At 45.7% G+C, this 21,450-nt stretch overlaps 2 protein-coding genes across 5 annotated transcripts in view; one reads left to right on the top strand and one right to left on the bottom strand.

Annotated features, from left to right (window-relative positions):
• Positions 1–5,558, bottom strand: part of IKZF3 (IKAROS family zinc finger 3) — a 34,808-nt gene extending 29,250 nt beyond the window's left edge. For all 4 annotated transcript variants that reach the window (XM_076356781.1, XM_076356783.1, XM_076356784.1 and 1 more), the window contains exons 1-2: positions 5,498–5,558; positions 236–289 (exon numbers count right to left, since the gene is read on the bottom strand). In XM_076356781.1, the coding sequence (XP_076212896.1) occupies positions 236–289; positions 5,498–5,504 (61 nt within the window). In that variant the 5' untranslated portion in view covers positions 5,505–5,558. The remainder of the gene's footprint in view (positions 1–235; positions 290–5,497) is intronic.
• A 5,221-nt stretch (positions 5,559–10,779) lies between these two features.
• On the top strand, positions 10,780–16,841 carry ZPBP2 (zona pellucida binding protein 2). The gene is made up of 8 exons (XM_076356910.1): positions 10,780–10,864; positions 11,601–11,696; positions 12,242–12,367; positions 12,930–13,091; positions 13,984–14,202; positions 15,376–15,461; positions 16,031–16,208; positions 16,744–16,841. The coding sequence occupies exons 1-8, from the start codon at positions 10,780–10,782 to the stop codon at positions 16,839–16,841; spliced, it is 1,050 nt and encodes a 349-aa protein (XP_076213025.1).
• Positions 16,842–21,450: the final 4,609 nt, after the last annotated feature.

Below are 21,450 nucleotides of genomic sequence, written 5' to 3'. Positions count from 1 at the left end.
CTACTATACACTCTTTTTTTCCCTTTAGTATAATTTTCCTATATTATATTGAACTTCCACAGTTTTATTTCAATTCTAGAATTTACTTTTTGCCTTTAACGCCCATCTTTGTATTTGTGACTGAGCTATTCAGTGTCCTGGGAATCTAAACAAGCCGCAATTCATATATTTCTCTCCATTTAAATTTAAAGTTTTCAAGAGAGGGTGAAAGAATCTAACTTGAACAGCACAGTACCTGCAGCCATGGGCTGTTCCTGAGAATTACTTAGGTCCATACCTGCCTGTGAATCTGCAAAAGACAGAAAAGCAGTCTGAGTTGCTTAATATTAGAACCATTCATGACACAGTTGTTATAGCCTTATAAATTCCCGTTTTCTTGACTGAAAGCAAAGTTGAAAAAGCAAAATTTTCAAAGAAATAAATACCAAATAATTGGTATGTTTCATCGTACAACTTCTTTAAATCTTGAGCACTGGCATATGCCTAGAAAAGGGATTAAGTATTATTTTCTAATTTAAAAAATTATAGAACAGAATAACTTACACTTTCGATTTAACATCTCATTTTGCACCCTGCGAACACAACATAGTGGTAACAACTCTATATGAAGGGAATTTCGATAGAGCACAAAGTACAAGATATTTTTACATTCATTTTCCAATACAAAGGGAAAACCCTACTATCTTCACAAGATCTACTTGGTTTTCATGGGAATGCAAGTCTAATTCCCATTTAGAAATTCTGATAGGGATCAAATGTCAGGAATTTAAAAAAAAATTTTAGAGGACTACCTATGTGGCCTGGTTTCCGAACGTGCTGAGCACCCAGCAGACCGCTCTGAAGACAATATAAGCTGCAGGTATTTACATCTCCCACTCCAGTGCCCAAATTTAGGCTAGCGAGTTTAACTGGAGGCACAGATCTGACCTGTCCGGTTAAGTCGTTACTCAATGCCTTGCTGTCTTGAGATTTCATTGATATGGGGGCTGATTTTCTTAACAGTGTGACAGCTACCTGCTTCCTTCCTCCTTTCTTTCCTCTAGCTTTTTTTCCCTCCCCCCCCCTTTTTTTTTTTTTTACATACCAGAAAATCTTTCATCATCTTTGAACGTAAAAAATAATAGCTCCAGGACTCATAAAATTCATTCCTGGCAGTTACATAACAGAAATACACACGCAGTGGCCGTGAGGTGTTAACCACTAGTGACATTTACCCCATAATTACCTATCTTTACCACCACTGCAGATGGAACATTTTTGTGGTCTCTGCAACATCAAAACATAAAGCTCTGTTAACTCTACAGCAAAGAAGCCTGGGATCAGACGAGGCTATCCAAAAAACTGCATGAACAGAGGATGGGCTGATGCGTCCAACAAAATAAAGGCAAACTCAGAGAAGCAAAAAAGCAACAATAGAACTATCCAAAGGTTTTTAAATGTTTGGTTCTGTTGTTTCCTAAACGAAAGCACTCAGCTCCCATTTCTCAGTAATGGGTCTAAGAGTTACATTACGCAAGTAGTCCCCTTTACTCTTGACTAGCTATTACCAAAGAGCAGCAAGAAAAAAACCACTATTAATGATTCAAGCCACCCAGCAGTGACCTGAGCTCTTCAGGGTGCAACTCCTGACTGGAGACAGGTTGTTAAGCTATTAGCACTTAGGAAATGTATCCTAAAATTAAACCAGAGCTCCTATCCTTTCATGCAAAATTAGCACGAACGCAAGCTTTTCATCAAGTGTCTTTTATTAGAGCTAAGAATGTTGCCTTGTGTCATAAAGATAGCCATGGAACTAAGTTCAAATATTTACTAAATCTGTATTTTTAAAATAAATAAGATCAAGGAAATCCATAGTTACGGCTCTTAATTTGTCTTTGTTTCATTTTATCATACCAGGAAAAGTGAGGTACAAAGAAGAAAACGGACCAATTTATACTGCAAATAATGATGGGGAAACATCAGTAAATCCCCGGTACATGAACAAAATCCTCTCTAGTATTGATTTTAATTTTACATCACAATACTACAGATACTTAAATTACCCTTGTAATTGTGCAAATAATTAAGCTTTGGGCAAGACAATAAAATCCCCATTATTCCGTAATACCTGAATTCGATTTTAATCGCATTCAGAAACCCTGTGCAGTTGCCCCATTTGGGTGATAAAGCACTGAACCGCTCAAAGCCCCAGGATTAAGCAAAAAGGGTGCCTGCCAGGTGCGGGGAGAGGTGTGGCTTGGAAGCTCTGCAGCAATTCTGCCTTCCCCTCAGGTTGCCAGGAGGTCTTGAAACAAAGAATTAGAGCCCCTACACGGCTGCTTCAAATCAGATAATTCTGCATCTATTTCTGTATAAATATTTTGCTTTAGAAACCACTGTATTCCCCAGGACATCTCCTGAGCGCACAGTCACTCCGCTAAGGATGCATACATTGCTATAGCTTATTGGGTAAACCGCGTCAGCGCGAGCTTCTGTGTACAGGGCTCAGTGCAACACCCCGAACAGTCGGGCAACTGTTCTGTTCTGTTCCGAGCACCTCCGAACTGCAGCTACAGGATAACCTGCTAGAGAAGGGTACTGCCTGAAGCACGCGACAGCTTAGCAGGACCTGTTCAACCAGTCCTCCAACACTCATCTAAGTTAATTTCGAGATCATCTCTGCGTATGTATTTACATTTTGTTGAGCATAACAGGCTCCTGTCCATGATGGGCTGCTGGGCAGTACGTTCCTTCTGAAGAGATAAGAACGATGACACACCATATAACGTTTCTCTTTTCTGTTGAGAAATATCCGTCTTCGTATCCCTTTCAAACCTCCAGCATCCACTCATCAGTACCTGGTTTCTTTATGATATTCGTCTCAAGTAGCTTTTTACAGCCTTAGTGGTCTCTTAATATTTAACCTCAGGTCTCTTTCCCGAGTAAAGTATTTTAAGCCAGATCCTTCACTGTGTCACGTAAGTGTGCTAGAAGGAGAAGGTCTAGGAAGTTTCCATCCCCAATTCCGTACAAATAAGACCGTATTTCTACCTAACATTCAGAAAAGCACAACACGGGAAATCACTTACAGAACACGTTAGTCTTCCCAAGCTTCAAAGCGATCCACTGACTAGGGTGCATGGAAAGGAGACGCTTGTCGTGTGTGTGTTGCAGCTGACGCACGATGTTCATTTACAAAGCAGAAGTAAAATTCATGTGCCTTTGAAACCAATCCTTAGCCATCCTGTGTTCTACGCCAATAGCCAAAGTGAGCAAAAATATTCAAATAGCTTGCTAAAAAAGCATTATGGTATTTTAATACATAACTGTATTAATGTTTTATCCTGGTATTTGACCAGTTAATAGAAGCAACAAAACAGCCTACCTGTATTTTAATTAAAAAATTTTTTTCAAATAAATTATACCACTAATATCCTTCTAACATCAACACAGCTGTAGGCAACAGAACAGGACGTATGTCTTTAATTCTTATAATCTTACCTGTTTGCCTCCAAAGTGAAAACCAGAACATTGCCTTTTTACTGCCAGCTGCACTTTTCAACCCAACAGCATTGTGAAGGGGACATCTTTTTAAATCACAGCATATGGAGCAAACACAGCTCGTTTCCTTGTCTTTGCGCCATCTTAAGAGGAGCGAGCAAGCCAAAATAAAACACACACCAATCTTGGCCACCACCCTACAGGTAGACTCCCACAGCCTTATCCCTAAATGCTGACAGTGGAGCCAGTGCCTTCACTACATACGGCAGTCAACCTCTGTCACCCCAGCACGTTTTTCACCTTCAGCCCGCACTGTACTATTAAAGAGAGAAAGCCTGTCTAATTGCCCCACTGAATGGCCTCCTGCAGCATTTACAGCCTCAATGGCTTTCTGAAGAAGGTACCTGGACCAAATAAACTCTGTGCACTTTTAATAATAGGGTCTCTAATACTTTGCTGCTCTTAAGCACCATGTAACGTTTGAAGTGACAGTCATTTTAAGTGCGCATGTCATTTGGGGAAGAAATCCTGATCAGCAACGTGTAACTAAGGATAACATTTTTCTCATGTCGTAGCATACGACCTTCCAAAAACAGCAGAATATCTTCTAGCAATTCAAGATGTTCATCCCAGTACAGCAAATGGAAGTGGCAGCACGAGGTCAGTTCTTGTAATCTTTGCAAAAATAAACCCGTCATGAAGAGATACAACCCAGTAGATTGCAGACTTGGGCTTCCTAGACCCAGGTCTCAAACGCCTACTCTTGCCAGTGCCCGTCTCCCGGCCAGTGCCCGTACTGAGCCTCCTCACACTGGGCACAGAAGGTCGAGGACAGAAGTGTTACCCCTTTGTCCTCAATGGCAAATTTCCCACCGACTCCAGTGGAACTGAGATTTTCCCAAGACCCACGAAGACAGAGACATGTAGCAGTTATTGTATCCAGAGATAATACAGTATATCACTGTCTTTTACATTAACTTCATCCCAAACATAACGAGCTCAGGCACATTAACTGATCCTCATAATCCCCACATACAGAACTAAAACCTGAAGGATTATTTGCGTGTTAGCTTTAAGTGTACAAGAAATAGGAACACAAAAAAGAGACTTCTCAAATAATCTCAGTTGTCGTGGCAGAAACATGCTTATTTTCTAATCAGAGACTAGAATTACTGACATACCTAAAGAGCTTTCTTCTCCCACAAGAGATATACAGTGCTCCTGACTTGATCAAGAAAACGAGGCTGCATTTTTAAGTGCCAAACTGCCACCGGACCCATTCTTTCAAAACATTAGTTGCATCTCTCAGGCAGTGATAGTCTCAATTAAGTCAGATTCTACGAGAGTAAATATTTAAATACAAACATTTCAAAAGCCTTTAGCAAAGGAGAATATTTTTAAATAGACAACTGCACCTAAGTTAAAATAACCAAAAACCTCAAGTCACTGAGACACAGCAGAATCTAAACTCAAGCCCTTAAAATGACGAGTTGAAATAAGGATATCCACCTCTGAAATAATAAATCAAGTGACGCTTCGCAATGCTTCTTTGCCAGGCTTGTTAAAAACACTGGTAATTTTGCTTTTCTTCTAAAGCGAATGACGCTGTAGCCCAAGATTAACTCGCAACCTGGTTTTTGCTGGCTCTGAAAGTTACACGCGCGTTTTACAAGCAAAAAGAAACCAACACGCCCTTCAATTCGTTAAAACCTAGAATACAAACAGTAGATAAAGCCGGCTCTAAACCCCGACTTTATCACACATGTTGTGATGCTTCTGAAATTAAACAGAGAGGGGGGAAAAAAGCCCCGTTCGTTTCCTGTTTAATTGCAACGCGCGATTAGATTTCTCCTCCAGAGGCTGCAATCTGTTCGCAGAAAGCGCTGAAGAAGCCGCTTGGAAGTAAACGGGAGGTGGAGCCCGGTGCGAGCGCCCCGAGCGGGGTCGGCGGGGAGGAACGGGGGGCGGCAGCGCCTTCCCCCCCCCCGGCCCGGGGAAAGAGAGGGTCGTTTCTCACCTTCCATGCTCCGGCCGCGGCTCCCGGCTCCACCTGCCCGCCCGGGCTCGGGGACTGTCAGCGCGGGCGGCTGGGGCTCACCGGCCTCGCCTCCCTCCCGCCCGCCGCGGGCACCGCGACATCCGGCCCGGCGGCGGCGCTCGGCGGGCGGAGAGCGGCGCCGGGCGGCGGCCGGCGGAGCCGCCCCGGCGACTCGCCCGCCTTGGAGCCGGCCGCCGGTGCTAAGCGATGGCTGCTCGGAGGGGACACCGGCACCAGCGGCGCGGAGCCCTCGGGAGGGAAAGCGGCGGGGCACGGGTGGCTGAGGGCAAAGCGTGCGTTTCGGGGGACTGAGGGAGGCCCCAAGCCATTTTCGTAGGACGAGCGGCATCAGACCGCGAAGAGCATCTCCAGAACGGGAGGCTGACGCCAGCCCAAGCGCCGCGCTCCCCTCCAGCAGCCTGGCGAAGGCTGTAGGTGAGGCCGTCCTGCAGCAGGAACCCGGGGGCGATGGCCAGCGCGCAGCGGGCTGAAGGACAGCACGGGCAGACGGTGAACCCCGGGGAGGCAGAGCCGGGAGCACCCCTGCCCTCGCACAATGCACTGAAGGGCCAAACCACTGGAAACCCTCTGCTTTAGAGAAAACGTCCCTCTCCCACTTCATGGGAGATAAGCTCTTTCCCCACCATCAGCGGTGGCTCCACAGGTAAAGAAGCCATGGCAGGTCCTTAGCCAGGCATACCGTCGGGAGCGGGACCAAGGGGAGCAATAAACCAACCTAACAAGAGTAACGCTACCCCGAGGGCTCAGACACGCTCCTGCGTCCAGGGCCAAGGCAGCCAGGCGATCGCACCGACCCCCAGCTGCCCGCCACGTCTCAAGCTAGGCCAAGAGTTCCCTCCAACCCCGCGTCTCCACTTGCAAGCGTATCTGACAAGAAGCGTGCTCCCTTTCCCCCCCGGCTCCCTCAGCGCTGCCAGGCGGGAAGCCGTTTGACAGCCCCTGCTGCGAAAGGGTCACCAGCAAGGCAAAGGGATCCGCAATCCATTATGGACAGACAGTCAAAAAAAAAAAAATACGACTTCGCATTTTAGGGAGCCCTTCGTCTTTAAAGCCTGCAGCAAGCGCCAAGACCCAAAATAGCGGGGGAAAGCCATTTGTGATGACTTGGGTTAGGTCACTCAAGGGACAATAGCTATTCATACGGAGAGTTTAGCAGGGCGACACAGAGCTATTTTGCGTTGGCAGGCTTCTGACTCATTTTATTTGACACTGCAGAGCCAAGCAGTCTAAGCCTTTATTAGAACTGGTGTGGCAATTGCGCGCTGCGATGCCCACACACACGAGAGCAGCTTCTTTTCTACATACTCAGCTTCCTTTGTGTGCAGTTTGTCCTGGCTCTGTTTACACATCACGTAAACACGGTAAGGCAGCCCCAACTGTTAAACAAATGCTGCTTTCTTTGCATTATTTGCTAACAGATCGCACTCCTCGGACTGTACATTAAAGTTAAATGACTGAGACGAGTAAAATAAAACTTGTTAGCCATTTTTCTTAACAAAATGGCATTGCTATGTAAAAGAAAAGTCAAGCTACAAAATTGTTTAATAAATTAAAGCAAAGATTGATTTCGCTCATAGTACTTGGGGGGTTGTTAAATGATAATTTTTGTACATTTGGGGCAGAAGTCTGAAAGGAGGCTCCCTCTACACAGGGCTCGGACCGGGCTTTGAGCAACCTGACCTAGTGCAGGACGTCCCTGCCCACGGCAGGGGCTGGCACCAGACGACCTTTACGGGTCCCTCCCGACCCAAACCCTCCTACGATTCTCGAGGAAACGTGAGCTGTGCCAGGCCAAAGCAGTCTTGACTTCCACGTGCAAGCTAAGCACTAGTCATGGCATTTCGCTTCAGCCGAAACCCAGAGCTATTTACCAAGAAAAGGCCTAAACAGACAATAGCTGGCCCAGGTCTCCGATCAGCACAGAATACCGGTGCAGAACAGTCTGTACCTGGCGTGCTTTGACATCAACACAGAGTTCGTCTTCGCAGCTTTGAACTCTGATGAGCCAGAGGGAAAAAGGAAAACAACAAACCCGAGATGCTGTTAGATGGAAGGCTCGCTGATGATCTTCAGCACTACTGGGGCAGGTGCGCTTCTGGACCCTTGGGGTTATCGCTGCATCTGTTTGTTACAGTTTTATATTTATTCCATCCCATTGCGCTTTTGGTTTGGGTTGGGGTTTTTTGGCCCTGCAACTCAGCTATATTTTAAAAACTGAGAAATGCATGTTTGGGGGTAAGAAGACTAACGGAGGCTTAATGAATTTTTGTTCCTTTACTACACGTTTTCCACAAAGGGGTCCAGAAATCAGTAGTAACACTCATGCGCCTTGAGAATCTGTAAGTTAATGAAGTGGCAAATGAAGTTGTGATCTGACCTGGTCACTTGGACATAAAACCAAAGACAGCGAGCGCGAATTACCATAACTCAGGTGTGTGATAACAAGGCAACATGGAAACACGATTCTCCTACTTACTTTCTGTGTTGTGTCAACGACTGCTTCTTAATCTGATGCTTTTCCATCACTTGGAAAAAGATTCTGGAAATAAAATGGTTAAAAAAAGGTACCTGGGATAATCAAGCCCAATTCTCTGCTGCGCCAGACAATCTGTCTTCCCCTTCCAGAACCATTTAATAATTAGGAAGGTTTCTTGCTCCTACAAACTTTAAGGAAGCCCTGGAATCTACTGTGTGATGATCAGAATCCCCTTTCTGTTTTCCATCCCAGGATTACTCACGGCCATTTTCTCTTACTGCCAGATTTGTTCTAATTTAAGCCGTCACTTTCCCTCACATTTACCATCAGACACTCAATCACATCTTCTCTCTGCTTTTATTTCAAGGGCCGAAATCAAAAGAGCCTGGGTTTGCCAGCCTATAAAAAAATGCCACTGTCTTCATCATGACCCTCCTCTGCATTATCCCTGCTTTAGATCACCCACCTTAAAGATTAGAGACAAAACTTGCGTTCTGCACCCCAGGTAACATCTCTCCAGAGCCTTGCACAGGTCATTCACGTGACCCTGTACTCCTGGAAATACCTCTACTTATTTCTTAGGATAAAATACTCGCCTTTTTAATGATCAAATACCTATGCACACCACGATCAACAAGTTCACAACAGACTTTTTCCCTCTTCTACCATTTCCTACTGACAGAGCTTCTAGCTGTTAGCAAAAATACCTAGTAATTCATAAATACATGACCACATTTTGTCCTATCAAATCCCCCCCCGCCATTACCCTGTTCTTAAAGATAGCCAGCTTCCCCCCTCCCCCCCCCCCCCGAGTTTACAAATCTGTAATGACAATTTATCAATCTGTAACTTAAAAATATCATAGACTGGAAAGGAATGAGTCATTTGACTAAAGACACAGACCAGGAGCCTAAGTTTATAAAGATTCAAGACTGCAGACCCTAAGTTTATAAAGATTCAAGACTGCAGACAAAGCTTTATAATAAGGATACTATTTTATAATAATTAACAAGCTGGGGACCGATGGGCTGTGTAGGAGAGTAACATGACAATGGGGTATAAACATCCTTAGGAACAGAGGATGTTCAGACTGAAATATGACTAGTTTGTAGCAGACACGTTAAACTGAATCATTTTGCCTATACGGTGTAAGCGTGAAATGTTAACTTTGAGTAAAACTGAAAACATTCAACACATGGGAACGCTGGACCTTTTGAGGTGGTCCTAATTACGAACTGTTCAGCAGCTCAAGGAAATTAAAAGTGAAAACCCTGACATAGTTCTTATACCTTAACCGACCACTTGAGAGTTAATATCTTGGTCTAAGGAAGAAGAAAGTGTGGCCGCTTCCCTGCAAAGAGAGAGAAGTGAAATAATGAGGCAGCGCACACATTTAGTAGGGCAAGGAGTTTTGCAAGACATGAAATGAGAGGGACGCTACTTTAAAATACCACCAGGCTTGAGTAAAAGTATTTTCCATCAATAATTTTGATACCTTCTTTTTCACACTTAATTTTTTTGCATGCTTTATTAAAGAAAACTCGTAACTTAAGTGCTTTTTTACATGGAACAGTTGAATTAAAACTTTTACAGCTATCTACAAAAATAACTATCATTCCTGTGTTGGCTGGTTCCATATTTGTTATGCAAATACTATTACATCATTTTTGGACACTGGCATGGTCTGGGGCTGCACAATAAATATGATTTAGCTAATTACCAGAGGCTTGGCCACAGTTCCTGATCTTGAGTGTCTCATGATGTGCGGTGTGGTCAAACGCAAGTACCCTCCTCTCCCTCTTCAGCTGTGTTTCCTGAGTATAACGCTCACTCTAGAAACAAAATATTTCTACTTTGAAGAGTTTAAAAGTCATAAGCAAGTCTTCCAAAACATGTAACTGACTTAAAAAACACTGAGTACTTGAAGTAATCGTGTGGCATTTGGCTTTATTTTCGAGCCAACAGGATATGCCCGGCTCTTATTTTCAGTCTTTCTCACAGCAAGTAGCAGGAATGTTTTTTGTTTTTAAGCTGAAAGTACGTGTCCCATAATGACTTGCTCCAGAAACCTGCAGCTGAAGAACACCCTGGCGTGCAAAGCCTGCCGTTACCGTACCAAAGCCCTCAGTACTCGAAACATGGAGCTGGAGACGCCAGCGCGGCCCTCCCTGCGCTCACAGGGCAGGTTCAGTGCGCCAAGCAGACAGACCACAGCCCATGCCCGAGCCTATTCCCTCCTCCCCCCGTAGTTTCCTATCCTTGCCCACACAGCTGGAAACACCACCTTAGAGTCAAAAATAAATTTCACTACGCACTGTGGAAGAGCGATGTGGTAGTTTCTCAAGCATGGGGCTGAGGCACAACAGCGCAGGAGCCCGGGGGGGGGGCGGCCGGCACCCGGGGAGCGGGGCCGTCCTTCACTAGCCAAGCGGCCCACTGATCTTGCAGGCCTGTGAAGCATTTAAAAAAAAAAAAAAGAGAGAATTTTTAAAAAGCACAGGCTGTCGGTGAGGAAGAAAAGAGGCGGCCGAGTGAGGAGCTGGGGACCCCCCCCTTCCTGCCTGAAGCGCTGCGGTGAGGCAAGGAGAGGCTGCACGCCCCCGCCTCGCCGTCCCCCGGCAGCGCTGAGGGGAGGAAAGGGCGGGAAGCGCCGGGCGCGCGCGAAGGGCGGGCAGGGCCGTTAGCGCCCCCTCGCCCCGGGGAGGGCGGTTGGCGCCGCGCGGCGGCCGTTGGCGCGGGGGAGGCGGGGAGGGCGGGCGGCGGCATGGCCGGGGGCGGCCAGAGGCCGCGCTCCCCCCCGGGGGGCCTCCTGGGGATGGCGGCGGTGGTGGTGGTGGTGGCAGGCTTGGGTGCCCTGAGTGGAGGTACCGAGGGAGGGAGAGGCAGGGCCGCGGCGATGGGTGCCCTCTCCGAGGCGCCCCTCGGCATGGGCTCCTCAGGGGGCGGCTGTGGGGCTCGGGCCACCGCGGTACGGGGCGGGGGGCACCCCTCTGCTCGGGGCGCAGCCATCTGTGGAGAGCAGTTGTGCTTTGCAGGACCTTCTTTCAGCAGATGACGAAAAAGCCCCTTTTAGATGGGAAGGTGTGGATCCCAGCAGTGCCCTTCTCCCTCTCGACCCGAGTCCTGGAGGGCAGCGGTCAGACAGGGCTGTCCTAGTCTGCCACCATGGCCTGAAGAAGTCAGCACAAATTCTGATGATTTTCACATCTCCTGGGGGCTCTCATAACAGAAACCCTCGTGCCTGGACTTCTGCCTCCTGTTTCCCAAAAGGCAAAGGCTCACAGATGCTTGAAGACCCTCCCACGGTCGCCACGCCTTAGCTTTCTAATTAGATTTTATAACTATTTTATTGGCTTTTTGTAAAGAGAAAGGCTCAGCCAGGTTGGAACCTGCTATATGAAGTCAGATTTGCAACCTGGGCACTAAAGCAACAAAAACGGGCAAGTCAGCAATAAGTAGGAGCCTTGTTTTTAAGAAAAGGGTGTGGGGAGAAAGAAAAAGTAAGGCAAGAGACAGAAACTCGCTAGGACAAAATAAAAGGTTAACAATCACACATTTAGATTTCTCTGTAATCTCTCTTCTAAGTCCTTTTCCCTACGGTGAGAGCTGTACCTAAGGAAGAGCAACATTCTGTTGATTTAATAGAAAAGAATTATGTTTATGGCGATATCAAACATGAAGGTAAACTTGTCTTTTTTTGAAATATATCTATATTTAGGTCTTACTAGACTTCTAAAATGGAGTTAAGTACAGTGATCGTTAATATAGACAGTGCTACACCTGGAAGCAACACAACCAAGCTTAGCTAAACACGGCGCTGGAGACTCCAGAATACGATCCTGATAGCACACAGTAACAAGGCGGGATGGGTTTAGAAATACATTTGTCCCATGGTGCTACTATAAGCACTTCTGAAAACGTAACGTCTAAATGAGGGTCCCACTCTGCAAAAGGCTCAAAATCTGGTGGTTTTTGTGACCCTGCAACGTTATTTGCGTGGGACTGAAGTGACTCCTACGTACAGTCAGCACCAACCACGCTGTGGACAGTTCCATGATAATAATAAGAGCAAATGGAGATAAAAGATTAACCTTACTCTTTTCAGGTCCGTACATGAAAAATAAACTCAGTATTACATTAAATATATTTGAAATGAAATGAGTATTTTGGTAATTTCATTCAATATAAGCATTTCACATCATTTACCTTATTCTCTTGTCTTGCAGTTAACGTGTACGTTAAGGTGTTTACAAATAGCCCATTTCTAGTATGTATGGATTTGGCTCGTTCTCAAGAAGAAGTAATAGATCCCAAGTATTTGTGGATTGGTCCAGACGGAAAAAATTTAGAAGGTTAGTCACTTTGTTCGGACTACGAAGGATTTCCACTCTGCCTGCCTTCGCCATTTTTTCCCCGGTCACTAACAGAATAGGCTTTTTACAATACTTTTTCACAAACTTAAAAACGGCCTCTGCCCCGGGGGGTGGGGAGGCAATCAGGAAAATATGCTGAGATAGAGAAATAGTTTCTGTTTTCTATTTACAAGGAAAAAAAGTCAACCACAAATGGCTAAGTAGATTACTGTACATGAAATCACATATTTTCCTTGTTTCTATTGATGCCACCCTGCATTGCATGGTGGGTCCAAATAGTCACTTGGTCCTTTGTCAATTTTTTTCCACGAGCTCTGACATTAGACTATGTTTCTCTTCTCCCTCTAAAATTTTCAAATGCTTGAGATAGAAGGAAACTTGCAATAAGTCCTAAAGGTCATAAATTTTAGACTGTTTCAGACTAAGACGAATCAGTGTCATTATGTACAAGAGCAAGATCTCATCTTCAAATGTTCTAAATGAGCGCAGCATCAGAAACCGAACGTTTCCAGTAATCAAGTATTTCCTGTTTCTATTCTAGGGCGAACGTATGTGAATCTTACAGAAACAGGAAAGCTGATGGTGATGGGTTTTAAGGAGTTTATGTCGGGAGCCTACACTTGCACTCTTTCTCACAAAATCATAGAAACTACGACACAAGAAGAAAGAGAAATGTTTGAGGCATATAAATTCATGGTATACGGTAAGATTGCTAAGTTACTAGTAAGCTAATGCACACAGCCTTTGTAGTTTGCTGGGTTTGTGAAGTGCATGTTTATTGCAAGGCTTGATAAAAAGAAATAGTTAGTTAACATTTTCTCCCAGAATAGAAAGTAATTTTTTTATATTTATACACACAAACCCCCCCTCCCAGTTTTGGAAAAAGTTTTAAATAACTGCTACCAAGAATATATGGCAACTCAAAGAATAACAATCTCTACCCTTAAGAAGAACAAAGTGACCTACAATAATTCCAGTGATATCCAAGATCGGAAAAGTAAGCTCGTGTCCGAGTGCAGTCTCCCGCGAGAGAGATTACCAAACCGAACATAGGCTGATGCAGAATGAGCCCTCTGCCCCAACTGCTCGAGCAGCACGCTCGAGCCTTCGTCCACCATTTGTAACCACGATTCACCAATATCGCCTCCCCACCCACAAAATAACATTTCCAGAAATGCTTGAGAAACACTAACTTTTAAAATAGTGTAAAAACATTCACTCCTACACCATAATCGCACAGAATGCTTTTGCATAATCCCAATCCATTTCAGTTACACAACTTTGTAGACATGCTAGTCTGTGTTCTTTTACTGTTTGCCCCCTTTTTTGTTTTAATATTTGGGAGCAGAGCCTCATAACATAAGCACATAAATTCCTGTACATTTCAAACTAAAGCGTCTCTTACTCTTTGAGCCAGCTCTGGCAAGGACAAATTTGTTCTGTTATGGTTAATGAGTAAGCTTTATTTATTTGTTTACTTTTGAATAAGAGCCTGTATTTCAGATACAAAGTACACTGATGCAGTGATAAGGTTCTGTACAAGATTCAATCTGCGATTACACTGCAGAACTCACACACAAACTATTTTCTTAAAGCATACAGGGAAGCTGACCACACATATCAGGTGTTTGTTCGCTTTACTACAAAGGAATGCGAGCTAGAAGCTAACAGCCAGTTCTTTGAGGAACTAAAGAGAATCTTAAACATCATCATCTCTGATCTGACCTGTCACATCATAGAGTCATCCTACAAATGCCATTCTGTCAGGATACCGAAACAAGGCCTCTCGCATGAACTATTTGTTAGTTTTCAAGGTAACAGATTTCAGTGTTTGTTTGGGAGGGATCATTTATTTTTATAAACAACCTGAGAGTACTATAAACATCTGAAATACATTAAAGTCGAGTACACCTTCAGAAGTTGTTTCCCTGCTTCCTTTTGGAGTCCCTGTATTTTTTCTTACTAGCCCACAGATGGAGCTAAAATGCAGTTTATATGTTGAATTTGTAGTATTGTACTTCTTACAACCTTAGCAAGAAACATTACTTTTCAAGGTGTGCAGTTTGGAAGGATTGTTGAAAGGAGATAGCTGATAAGGTGCCATGATTATTTTTGCAAAAAGGAAAATGGTTATATTTGTTTTGTATTATTTGATTTTTAATACGTCTGTGAACTCTGTGGTTTTGCTTGGTTCTAGGAAACTGCACAGAGGTTAAAAGCAAGAGCCTCACAGTTCCCTTATGGTAATACTGATGCGGCTGTATTGCCTTGCAAAACGGGTTAAGTCAGCCCTGATGGCTGCCCTAATTTAGAGATGTTTTACCACTGAGGGAAGGAAATTATTCATTAATGCTTTGACCACATGCTCTCCTGTATCTGTTCTCATCACGTGCCAAGAGGGACCATCCAACAGGTTATGGAACAGTTTTGTGGCCATTTTCCCATCAGTAAAGTCAAGAAAAATTCAGAACAAACCGAGGACCCAAAGGTTTTAAGTTTTACGTAAAACTTCAGCCCTTTGTAACCCGAGGGTACTGTGTGAGAATTTAGTTCCATTCTTCCAGTCAGCTTAGCATATTTTTCCCCCAGTATTTTATTGGTTGACCTCTGACTCTTACTGGAACAAAGCAATTTAAGTAACTGGATACTTGGTCCACCAGGACCAAATCTGTTTTTTCCCCCTTTTATTGGTCACTCATTTTTCAACATTCAAATGCACCCAGTCAAAAGAACTGTTTCAAAACATGATCTTGACTGCAGAGTGACAGGTGAAAGAAAAAACACCTCACAATTCTTCACAAATTAGAGGCAAAATTAAGAGGGAACAATGGGATGAAGTGAGCACCGTAAGATGCTAAAAGCAGTAATGCATTTTCTTTGTCGATGTTTTCTGAAGTGAGCCTAAAGGCGCCTGCTTGAGGTATTTGAGTTCACTGTAATATATTCTTCAACACATGTACATGTATCTTTTTTCCCCCCACCCATAGTAAATCCTTTTGCACCAGGATGGGAAGAAGTTTGCCACCAGGTTCCTTATGATTGTGAAGATGCGACAAACATGAGAGTTCAAGAGGTTCTGTGTCAGCCACCCTTGCGTCTTCTCTGGGTATTTAACACAAGTCTCTGCCTTAGCATCTACAGATTTGCCTGGTAGCAACCCAGATTTTATGGGATTAATATCATTGTAAATGACGATTCATGGATTTCAAATAATTCCGTTCAGGATGGAAAGTGGTTTTAAAAGTCAAGTTGATCCAAACAGTTTAAAAAAAAAAATCAGGCTCATTATTTCCTTTATATTTACTTCTAAGAATAAAGAATTATAAACTTCAGTATTTATATTAGTATACTGAATTTCCAGTTCTCTAAACTAGATCTTTGTTTTATGGTTTGGTAAGTGAAATACAGTTTAAAGTAAATCCACTTCTAAAATCTGTTCTCTCTGGCTTCTTAATGTTAAAACATGCTATCAGATCGCATGCTGGGTCTGGTCCCAGGCCCCCTGAAGCCAAAGGAAGACTCCCAGTTAAGGTGACAGGTCAGTGTGGGGGGGAAATCAGGACTATAAAGTATTTACTGATATTTTTAAATCAAGAAAAAACAACTGACTATTTTTTATTCTTCCAATGTTTCTGAATTCAGGCAAGAGATCGAATTGGAGAGTTTTTCAGCAAACAGACGTATGCTTTGAAGCACGAGTTTCAAACTGTTCCTACAATACACTACGTGGACAACAGTTTCTCAGTTACTCACATTGACAGTTGTCGACCAGGTTTTGGGAAAAACGATATCACCCACAAGAACTGCGCTAGTTGCTGTGGTAAATATAAAATACATTGATTTAAATATAGCTTATTAGCCCTGATCACAGGTTTCTCTGAAGAGCATTTGGCAGTCTCAAAAGTAACAATATTTCCGTTCATCTTTTGGAAAGACATTCACATCGCAGATTTAAAATATCTGATAGGAACAGAAAACAAGCTGGCAGTGTTTGTTAGTGCGCTCGTAGGTGTAGCTATTTCCAAATAGAGTAAGTGGAAGCAGTGAAGTGGGTTTTTTTTCTTCCAGGTCACTGGTTTGAGTGACTATGCTCAGGATATAGAGCAAATAAGAAACAATTACCTTAATGGTAGTGCTGCTAGAAAACACTCAGCTGTTTTAAAAGATCTTTCGCCAGCAGCACCTACCACTGGTTCTGGAGTTAAGGATATTTAGCGAGGGGCAGGCGCAGCGAGCTTGGGAAGGACGGGATCTCACTTAGAGCATCGGGAAGGCACACGGTGTTGTCTGACGGTCCCGGCCCTGGCTGGGGCAGAGGGGAGCTGGCTGAACCGCTGACTGTGTTCTCTTCGCAGTGGTTTGTGATCCTGGAACTTACAGCCCTAACAACGAAGTGACCTGCCAGATTTGTGCAAGGCCTCGAGACAAAAAGTACGGAGCAAGATCTTGCTAATAAACTTAACGACAGAAATTGGAAAACCAAAGAGCAGCTGTGAAAGCATTATTGTTTTTGTGATGTTCTTTTCATTTTTAGCTACCAATTCTGGAATCCTACGTTCATTTTTGAACAATCGCAAGACATCGTCATTCATCACCCCTACATTTTCTGTATTCAGGGTCCACTTAGGCTGTAAAAATGATGCATAAAATGGTGTTCACACAAGGTGAAGTAATTCAATGGGGAAAAAAAAAAAAAAAGGATGTTTGTCACGTGGCTGTTAGTGCAAAGAGTCTGTTTCTTGGTGGCGACACCAGGCACGCCACAGCTTTGTGCTGCAGTTTGCTCAGAGAACAGAAAGGAGCTATAAACAATTTAGGGAAAGATGGCAGATAGTTGTAGTGGAATTACGTGCCATAATGACATATGCCAGAATCTCTATGAGGAATTTCTAGCAGATATTAATAGAAGTATTTAATCTTCACGATTTAAAAGCATTAAACGTCCTTCCCTTTGTTTTTCCCCACTTCTTTCTGTGTCTGAAGTGTTCCAGGCTGCCCTGTGCAAAGCTGTACAGTGCAGCAGTTAATGGACACCGACCCACTCGGGGCTTTCTGTATCGCTGCCGCCAGTGGGAGCTCTGCTGATGAGCAGACACCAGCAGAGCGGAAAGTGAGATCGGGTCTCCGAGGCAAGAGAGAGGGTTAATAACGAATTCTACAGCCCGGCGGTCAGGAGAATTAAGGACCCTGCTTTCATGGTTCTCTTCTTGTCTGCTGCTCCCCTGAAAGAAGCGGGTATGTCCCGGGGAGGGAAGTGGAGAGGCTGCAGAGCCTCCTCCGCCTGCTCGCTGCTGCATCGTTTCCTTCAGCTGCATCAAATCCTCCTGGCAGAGCTCTGCTGGCCCCAGGTGCCGTGCTGTACGAGCAGATGATCCTCTTACACCAGCTGTAAATTCCTGTCAAGTTCACCGGATGAGTAACAAGTCAAGATACAAATTGCCAAAGCACTGAGATAATGGGAAAGTTTTCCTCCCAGGAAAGACTCCGATCTGCTTTTGAAGGTTAGCTGCTGGATCTGCAGCGATCGATCATTGCGCTCATAAAGCGCTATTAGTAAAGATTATTCTACTACTATCAAGAGCTTCACAAGTAACCCTGACTTCTCACCAGCCCCTGTAAGGTGCAGAGCACGGGCTGTGCGAGCCCACCGCGGCGGCCAGCCTGCCGCAGGCTTCTGAGGCCACGGTGGAGCTACCGGAACGCGGGCTTTTAAAAAAAACAAAAAAAACCTTTATTTTAAGCTTTGTAAGCTGTTCCCTGCCGGGAGCTGCTGCCTTCTGGACTTAGTGGCTTTGCCGAGGGCCACCAGAGAACTCTCGCCCTCCTTTCCCTCGTGAAGCACAGCTGACCAGCCAACGTGGTCCCTTTTGAAGCCGCTTGTGCAACGGTGGCGTAACGCCCCCCACAATCCAAGCAAAGGGGACTCTGCGCCCGCTGCCTGTGCGCACGCACAGCCATGGGAAGCCGTGCCCGGCTTCCCGGCACAGAGCCGTTCCTTTCGGTTTTTGCACTATGTAGGACTAAGTCAAACAAAAGAGCACCTCCTGCTCAATAACTGCAACCTCTTACGGCATCCAGAAATTCCTTGGTGGGTATTCATCCAAAAATCGACCAGATTCAACCCAGTTGAACTTATCCATTTTGACAGGAACACAGCAGGAGACGGTACGGGCACAGACCACGCTCCGAGCTTTTCAGAATCATTACTTATTAAATACTGACGAATAAAGTGTACTGTAACGAGCATTTAAACTGCCTGTAGGCTGATTATCTTAGCTGCCAACTGGACACTGTGTGCACGGCGCAGGCTTATACAGATTAAGCAGACGGACTCGGCGATTGCTGCCTGCGTCTCTTGGCCTATTTCACGACAGAGGAACGCCACATGCATAAATTATTACGGGGAAAAAAAAGCAGCAAGTAGGTACTAAGTGCAATGGCAAGCGAGTCACAAATGAACACTTACTCTCTCCTCCTAAAAACTGGAGGTATAGGAAGCTGTTATGGTGCCTCAACTTTTTCAGTGGGCCTTAAAAGTAGAAAAATAGGTCAAATATTTCAGTATTGCATCGCAGGGGAGCTCGTGTCATTGATTCTGTGGAGACTTTCATGAAAAACTGATGTGAAATGGCTTCACTGACCTTTCCTGTGTAAGTTCTCTCCATCCAGCCGGAGCCCCCCCGCCTTCGCTGCCTGTGACACCCCAAACGCAGCTGAACCTTTTATTGATGACACACCATCCCTCGCAGCTCGCTCCCTTCCCTTCTCCCAAGCTGCTGAATCACTGTCACACTTCAGATTTTACAAATCCCTGTAATCAGCTCTCGCTTCGCCTCACCTTTACTTTTTACGATCGCTCTCTACCTCCCCCAGCTGCAATAGCTCACGAGGAATTGCGAGAGCCTTCCTCCCCACTTCAAATCCTCTTCTTTTGCTCTGCTCTGTTTCTACACACCTTCCTCTCGGAAACGCGGGCTGCAGCCGATGCTCTCAGCGCAGTGGGGGAACCCACTTACTCCTGCGAGGCTCAGCCCTTCAAAGCACGGCTTTAACCTGCCCCGACCACACAGCTCTAATCCTGCTTTCTGCAAAGGACGATTACAGCGCCTCAAGAGTAGTGACGAATTCTCACAAATAATAAACTCAGAACTTAGAACTCCCCATCCTCTTCTCCACACAGGCCTCCGGTAACTCGGCCCTTCCCACAGGCTGCGTACCGACAGCACACGAGCACTTTTAAACATCCATGAATGACAAAAATAATCTGCCAACTGGAAGCCGCAGCCCATTGTTTTAACATCAGAGCCGTGTTTTCCCAGCCTGGAACAAACCACTTGAGAAACACTTAACGAACACATGTTAAAGCACTCACTGCAGAGCCACCGCGCCAGCTAGCCGGTTACGGGACCGCATCTGCCGGGGCAACGGTGACACCTCTGCTCCAGTGGGAAGGTTGTCTTGTAACTCCCCACAGCATCTCTGTTAACCCACGAGCGAGCTGTTCCTCTAAATTTAAGTCAACAGGAGTTGAACAGGTCGCAGGGCTGCCCGAGACACCAGCGTGACACGCTGCAGCTTGCAGCTCAGTTCAACATGCCAGAGAACATCGGCCTGCTCGGCAGATTATAAGGAGAGGGGCTGTGGGGAGGGAGGGCAGGGGAGGAGCGGGACCAGGTGCCCTGGGATCGGCACGTCCCGGGAACTCATCGCACCTGGGATGGGGGGGGGGCTGAGCCAAGGAAACCCTGGGTGCAGCCCCGGCTAATCCGTCCCCCGGGAATGCCCCCAAGGACCCGGTCCAAGACCCGCTTTGGTGGAAAGTGGCTTGAAAAGGAAGCCTGGCCAGGAGTCGAGGGTGTCATTTGTGTCCCCAAGAACCCCCAGCTGGCACCGCAGGAGCTGTGGGCTGGGTGGCATGGGGACATCCCGGGATGCAGCTCTGGGCCTCGGCGAGGACGTGTGTTAGGAGAGATGAAATCCCACGTGCGGCCGCGCTCTCGTGGAGGCGGGAGGAGGGCTGGGACGTCGTGCTGGAAGGGGATCGGCTGTTTTGCTGAGTCAAAGCCAACGGCTGGGAGCTGAGGGAGCCTTTTGTGAAAGGCAAAGCCTATTTAGGTACGGCAGCCGTGGTGAATTCCTCGATGGGACCAATCGTTTATAGAAAATTACGCATATTTTCAAGTGCTCTGCTGAACCGGAACCGGGGGGGGAAAAAAAAAACCAAAAAAGGAGCTTATGCTGCTTTCTGTCACCTAAATCCCGGCCTGGAGCAAGGCCGTGGGCAGGCGGTGGGTGCCGCAGCCTCGGCGCCCAGCCCGGCGGTGCTCCCACGGGAGGACGGGACGGACACGAGCCCCAGCCCACGGATGCCGTCGGCCCCACGTCTCCCGCCGAGGCAGGAAAAGTGCCTGGAAAGACGATGTTTCCCTCTGAGAGGGAAAGCTCTGCAGGTCCCCCTCTTTTATTACCAGGCACAACCTCGCCTTAAAGAAATGGCAGTCAGAGAAATGATCCCTCTGCCCAGCGATGCCCAGCTTGCACGAGGGACGGGAGGGAAAATTAACGGCGAGTCGGGGGGGGAGCGTGCGGCCAGCTTAAACGCCGAGCTCTTAACCACACGCACGGGAAGAGATGTTGTGATTTTTAGCTCTGCTTCGGTTTCCTATCCACTGAAATTAAATTTCCTCTTGCCGAAGTCCAGTGACCACATTTTCTGCGCAGCACCGTTCCTATAACAAGCAACATCATCGGATTAATGAGTCCTTTGCAGGCAGTGAATAAGTATGATTCATTATTGGCAGCAACGCCACTGTAAATGGATTTTTTGTGGTGAAAGTAAATAAATAAGGCTACATAACTGAAGGGCCATTGATGAAATGTAGACCAGCTTTAATCACAGTGTAATTGCTGCCATCAGTTCTAATTATTTATAAATATTTTTATAATTGTGGAAATTAAACAATTAGACATCCTTCCTTCCCTCTTCCAAATCTAATCAGTTAAAAGTTCAGGACGCAGTCTGGGGCCGCGACTGCTGAACAGGCTTCGTTCACGAGCTGAGA

The sequence above is a fragment of the Aptenodytes patagonicus genome, chromosome 20 (assembly GCF_965638725.1).
Source record: "Aptenodytes patagonicus chromosome 20, bAptPat1.pri.cur, whole genome shotgun sequence".
Classification (NCBI taxonomy): Eukaryota; Metazoa; Chordata; class Aves; order Sphenisciformes; family Spheniscidae; genus Aptenodytes; species Aptenodytes patagonicus.
The sequence above is the reverse complement of the archived record's forward strand: the minus strand, read 5'-3'. Positions and strand labels throughout refer to the sequence as shown.